The sequence below is a fragment of the Echiichthys vipera genome (genome assembly GCF_963691815.1).
Source record: "Echiichthys vipera genome assembly, chromosome: 19".
NCBI classification, from domain to species: Eukaryota; Metazoa; Chordata; class Actinopteri; order Perciformes; family Trachinidae; genus Echiichthys; species Echiichthys vipera.
The window spans coordinates 27722762-27729342 of NC_139844.1; the positions used below are offsets into that span (position 1 = coordinate 27722762).

The following is a 6581-nucleotide window of genomic DNA, read 5'->3' on the forward strand; positions in this document are numbered from 1 at the left end:
CTCTAATGCCACATCTCCCCCTCCCTCCCTCCCTCCTTCTCCCATATTTCCTTTTTCCCCCATTGGTGTGCTGTTTTCCAGTGCTGCCTCCCCTGTCTCCATATGGAAATGACAGAGTTGACGAGATGGATCTGTATATTAAAGCCTAGCTGACATTAGAATTAGCATAATGTGTTGTGGCCTTAGGGCAGTACCTGCCATCTGCATTAGCCCGTAGACACACACTCACTCAAACACACACGCACACACACACACACGCTGACACACACACACACACACACACGCACACACACTCACTCACACAAAGCCCATGGAAGCGCCTCATACAGTATAGACACAAGCAGAGTTAATATGAGTGTATGTTTTCTAATATTATGTTGGTTTAGGTTGATGATTGAAACATGTTTTCTCAGCATATTTGATCTGGATTTTACAATATTGATGGTGATTTTCTTTCTCTCTGCCCACAGATAAAGATGAGCCGACCAGCTACATCTGCACTACCTGTAAGCAGACCTTCACCAGCGCCTGGTTCCTGCTTCAGCATGCCCAGCACACTCATGGCATCCGTATCTACCTGGATCACCACCCAGTAAACTGCTCCCTCACTCCCCGCATGGCTCTGCCTCCACCCCCATGCGCTGATGCCCTGCCCCGCTCCCCTCTCCCGACTTTCCTCGGCGATGCCAACAACCCATTCCACCTCCTCCGCATGGCTGCGCCCCTGCTCAGGGAACACCACCCTCCCCCGGGGTACATGGAGACCCGGCTGCCTGCAACACCACCCTTTGTCAGCCCTCCACCACCCCCTAGACCCCCTCTAGAGCGGCTGGGCCCGGAAGAGATGGGGCTGCTGTCCCAGCACCCCAGTGCCTTTGAGAGGGTGATGCGGATGTCCCCCATGGACCCTCCTTCCATGGACTTCTCTCGACGTCTGCGAGAACTGGCGGGCAACACGACCAATAATGGGGGGCCCACACCTCCTCTCTCACCCAACCGTGTGCCACCCATGCACCGCTTGCTGAGTCCTACGCTTTTCCAGGCTGGTGCCAAGCCCCCGGCATTTCTAACCTATGCCCCGCAGCCACCCACTTCTCAGGGGGGACACGGTTCTTCCAGCCCTCCTGACACCCAGGGTCAGAACCAGACCCTGGCAAAATCCAAATCCTGTGAGTTCTGTGGCAAGATTTTCAAGTTCCAGAGCAACCTGATTGTCCACAGACGCAGTCACACAGGAGAGAGGCCATACAAGTGTCATCTATGTGATCATGCCTGTTCACAGGCCAGCAAGCTCAAGAGGCACATGAAGACACATATGCACAACAAGTCTGGGTCCATGAGTGGCTCCCCCGAACAGGGAAATAGAGAAGAGGGAGGAGAGGGTGAAGAAAAGAGTAGGGAGGACAATTCAAGAAGGATGGGGATGGATAATGAGGAGGAGGAGGAAGAAGAGGAGGAGGAGGAAGAGGAGGAAGAGGAAGAGGAGGAAGAACTGAGGAATGGAAGTCGACCAGATTCCAACTTAAGCGAAGACTCCCAGGAGTTCAGCCGGAATAGGGAGAATGGCCCCAGACAGTGCCCTGAGGAGAAAGCCCTGAGCGGGGATAGAGTAAGTGACAGTGGTGGGGTGGGCATCATGCATCCCTACAACCATCTGGACAATCACCTTAGACTTAACCCTAACAAGAGGAGCCTGGAGAGACAGCCTAATGGAGACGCTGGAGAGAGGGGTGAAGAAAGAGAGAATGAGAGGCAGCAGGACAGAGAGCGAGACGAGCAGGTGAGCCAGAGGCCTGTGATGAATGGCAGGATCAGTGTATCTGAAGCAGACTCCTTCCCCGGGCTGTTCCAGCGTCGGCCCACCCCCATCACCAGCCCAAGCGCCTCCAACAACAAGAGGATCAAGATAGAGAAGGAACAGCTGGAGCTTCCCCCAACCTTACCCCTTATCTCCCCGGAGAATGTCTACTCTCAGCTCCTGGCTGGCTACGCTGCTTCACGCCACTTCATCAGAGAACCTTTCTTGGGATTCACAGATTCCCGTCAGTCGCCATTCGCCACCTCCTCCGAGCACTCCTCCTCTGAGACGGGTAGCCTCCGCTTCTCCACCCCACCCGGGGAGCTGATGGAAGGGGGAAGCGCTTCGGGCCGCAGCGGCAGCAGCACTCCTCACCTCCTGCGGGGACCTGGACCCGGAAGGCCCCCGAGCTCTAAGGATAGGAGGAATGACACGTGCGAGTACTGTGGCAAGGTGTTCAAGAACTGTAGCAACCTGACGGTGCACCGACGCAGCCACACAGGGGAACGGCCCTACAAGTGTGACCTGTGCAGCTATGCCTGCGCCCAGAGCTCCAAGCTGACGCGCCACATGAAGACCCACGGGCAATTCGGGAAGGAGGTGTACCGCTGCGACATCTGCCACATGCCCTTCAGTGTGTACAGCACGCTGGAGAAACACATGAAGAAATGGCATGGCGAACATTTGATGGCCAGCGAGGTCAAACTGGAGGAGGCGGACAGAGGTTAAGCCAGCAAACATCCGTTATACAGCCTACAGTGTAAACACGTAAACACTCACATACACACACAAAAGCAGACACACACAGAATCCCTATAACCACTTCTTCAGCTATGGGGCTTGGCTGGATAATCTCTCTCTCTTATAAAAATAGAGACCGATTGATGTTCATCTTTCTTTCTTGTCACAGAAACTGCCACCTGAGAATAGAAACAAAGGGAAACTTTAATGAGAACTTGTCTGGAATGCACAACTCGGTGTTTCTTGGCAAACCGTCTGAGGATTTTATCAGTTAGGAATCCATGGAGCCTTTCTACTGTGCAATAATTTCTGTATTTATTGGATTTTTGTAATGATATTTGGCATGTGCAGGTGCATCTTTGTGGGATTTCATATGGAGTTAGTTTTTGAAATGTGCTAAAACATTTTTTTTTTCTAAAATAACTGGAAAGAAGTCACCCTTAATACAAATTTTCTTGTTTTTCTCTCCTTTAAGGAAGCTTATTATCAAATGTAAGTAAAGTTGTGCAAGGCGGTGAGCTTTTTAAAGTCAAAAAAATAATTGTTTTTTCTATATTAACTGCAGCAGCGGACAACAATCCACTCCCTCGTACAGGCCTGAAGCACTGAACGCCAGCCTGACAATAAAACATCATGCTGGATTTAAAAAATCCAACATCGTCTTAAAGATCGGATAAATCCATTCAAATTAAATCAGGGAAAATGTCCTTTTAAATATTGGCATGTGAATAATTTCAAAATGCAGTTACTGTATTGCCGTCCTCGCTTCGGTGAGGACATTAATAAAGGTCGCACTTAATGGAGCCTTAACTGATGCTCAGTACATTCCCAATGTAGGATTAAAATACCATATTTAATATGTTGACTAAGTTAAGACTACTTGTGATTAATGTGAGAAGGAGAACAGTCCTGTTTATGGTTTGTAAATATATTCTTTTTTTTATATGTTAAAGTAGCCCCGACTGTACGTGAACCATGGCCTCAACCTAAACAATCAGAAGACCAGCTGCTTGCATCATCTACAGTAAATGCTAAGTGTAACTTTCATCCATTATTGCTTTATCAAAACCACTTGATTACCCCCCCCCCCCCCCCCCCCCCACACGTGTGCTTACTAAAAGGCCATTTGTTAAGCTAAAGCTACTTCAACAATTGCAACAAATCATTCTCCCCCGTCTCCCCCTCGTGTTCGCCGCGGCGTCTCTCTCTGACCCGGGTTATCTTCCCGTGTCCCTTTGGATCCAACGAAATGGTTCCAAATGAAATTCATATCAACATGTGTTAGTGTGTGTGTTCTTCTCTCCGCCGCGTGCTCTAAGCCTCTCTCTCTCTCCGACGGCGTCTTTTCACAGTTCACTAGCTCAGATTCATGCATTAGAGCGGCGTTTTAAAAGGAAGCCTGTTCATTCGCCCCCACAAAGTGATACGGGTTTAACTCCCAGTAACAGATTTTGAGACAGCGTGCGTGTTCGTGACTTTTGGGGGATTACGTTTTTCTTCTTCTTCTTTTTTTTTTCTTGCGTCGTTCGTCCTGAAATGAATCTGGTAGAGAAAAAAAAAAAGAGGCTATATGAGTTATGATAATTTTGAGCGCGGCTGCAAAGGGGGACGGCTGGGCGACCTTGAGTAGGGGCTATTCTTCTCGCAAAAAAAATAAAGATTGGAACTGAGAAATGAAGAAGTGTGGGAATGAAATGGAGAGAGAGAGAGAGAGAGAGAGCGAGACCTTGACCAGAGAGGAGAGTCATTCAAATGAAATTGGAAGCATATGAAAAGTGTGTTTTTTTTGTTGTACCCAAATGCACATCTACCGGCCACATCTTATAACGGACCCTCAGAGGGAGACGGAGCGAGCGTGAGAGGGAGGGAGGGAGGGAGGGAGACGGTGAAGCCACATGAAAGGAGATTGAGACTTCATCTTTCATTTTAGCGCTGCGATGCTCATCACACTCATCCTCACTTGAAAGTACGACCTGCTGTTTTGGCCCAGTGTCAGGTTTTATCTGCGCCATTTTGTTTCTCTTGTGAGATTTTTTTTTTTTTTGAGAAAGGACACGATCCCGAGGCCGCGGCAGCTCCGCGCAAGCTAGTTTTCACGGCTCGCTCACACGCGTCGATGCACGAGAGCGACAAAACGAGATCCCGTTGTAAACGCACAGTGTGTTAAGAAGAACTCAGTTCAGTTAGGCCAAAATGAGGCATACGACTCTGAAATACCACACGTCCCAAACGATGAACAGTAGAACCCCGGCCGCAAATCCAAATCCCACATCGGACATTCAGTCTCACGATATGTTTACAGTGTTGAAGTGTGCCATGAATGAAATACTCTGTGTACGTGTTTAAAAATGATGATAAAGTATTGTTTTCTCCGACGTTCTCTCAAAATGCTTTTGAACGCCAGAGCAGTTTTGTATGATTATCCTGGTGGAGGGGTTTTATCTTCATGAATATGTTTTTGCGTATGATTACTCGTTCACTGTATGGGAAGACGATTTTTGAAATGTAATATTGCAGAATCATGCCGGATTATTGTTATTTTTTCCGAACAGGAGTGGTGCCATTATTTGTCTTTTGGTCTCTTAAATGTACAAAAGATTTCCTTGTTTCCTGTCGTGGGTCGGGCGAAGCGATCCTCCCTGGATGTAAAACAAAACGATTAGGAATTACAAGGATGAGGTGATCCTTCTGCAGGGGAATGCAATGCTTTGTGCAGGAATTCACTTCTCATTGACATTCATGAACATTACGTTTTGTTTTTTTTGTTTTTCTTTCCTCATGGTTGGTTGAAGGTCTTGTGACGGCACTTGCAACTGTAACTTTAAATACATTTTTTCATATTTCACTTTTCACGACTTTCACTTACACACTCTTTGTACAAAATCGTTTCCTTGTTCCTCTTTTTTTTTCGGGGGGGGGGGGCGGGGGGGAGTGCATCATTGTGAAAAAAAGTGATTTCAGAACAGTACACATCTGCTGTTTTGAACATATATGTATTTTTGTAATGTGTTGAAGAATCAATACAAGAAAGCCAACACTTCAATAAATGTTGCAATTGCTCTATGATTGAAGCTAATTTTCATTCTGCTTATTTCATCACCATCTTCTTCCCCTACCACACGGTTAATAACGCGTATCGAGACAGCGTGAGAAGTTTAGTGTACGGCTAAAACAGGGCTGCCCAACCCTGCTCCTGGAGGGCCACTGTCCTGCATGTTTTAGGTTTCTCAGGTGTGTTAGAGCAGGAGAAAGCTAAAACATGCAGGACAGTGGCCCTCCAGGAGCAGGGTTGAACAGCCCTGGGCTGGAGTAACAATCCAAAACTCTGTTGTTGGTTTACCACCTTTCCTTGTAAAATACTTTATCTGTTAAAACACAAAGAAATATTTGATCAGCTTCTGTAAGGGGCTGAGCCAAAACAACAGCGTTACATCAGCATTCCTTGAAAGCTTTACACCCCACGCAAGTGAGTCATGTATTTATACGCTATCAACAAGGTCACATACAAAGCATCAGAATTTAGTATTACTCCTAATCTGATGTTGACTGTAGGGGGTGGAATCTTGTTTTACTGCCAGCTACCAACGCTGATTGACCCACACAGGATTAAAACAAACCATAGTTAGAGATCAAAGGGAATATACAGTATTTTCCTTATTAATTATTGTTTATATTGTGGAATTTAGAGATTCAGAGATTATGAAAAACATCCCTGTCCCCTAAATATTAAAGTCAAACACACACCGGATGTAGCCTCCATAACCTACTTTATTTATGTACGTAAATTAAGTTACGTAACAAATGCAGGCTATTTATTGGAACTCAAACCACGTGGTTTTGTTATAGTTCGCATTAACCGTGTGTAGCCCAATGGGAATGGGGTATACTACGAAGAACCCTAAACATACCTCGGGTTTCTTTGGATCACCTGGATCGACAAATACCAAACTTGCAATCAGAGTTAAACGGTGCCACGAAGTTTACTTTAGAGATTATTTGTCAAGCAACAGTTTCTGCTTTAGTTTCAATGCGCGTTCTCATG

The 6581-nt window shown here is 46.7% G+C and overlaps 1 protein-coding gene across 3 annotated transcripts in view; it reads left to right on the top strand.

Annotated features, from left to right (window-relative positions):
- Window positions 1–4389, top strand: part of bcl11bb (BCL11 transcription factor B b) — a 30692-nt gene extending 26303 nt beyond the window's left edge. For all 3 annotated transcript variants that reach the window (XM_083933716.1, XM_083933715.1, XM_083933714.1), the window contains one exon: window positions 471–4389. In XM_083933716.1, coding sequence (XP_083789842.1) covers window positions 471–2527 — 2057 coding nt within the window. In that variant the 3' untranslated portion in view covers window positions 2528–4389. The remainder of the gene's footprint in view (window positions 1–470) is intronic.
- The last annotated feature ends 2192 nt before the right edge of the window (window positions 4390–6581 follow it).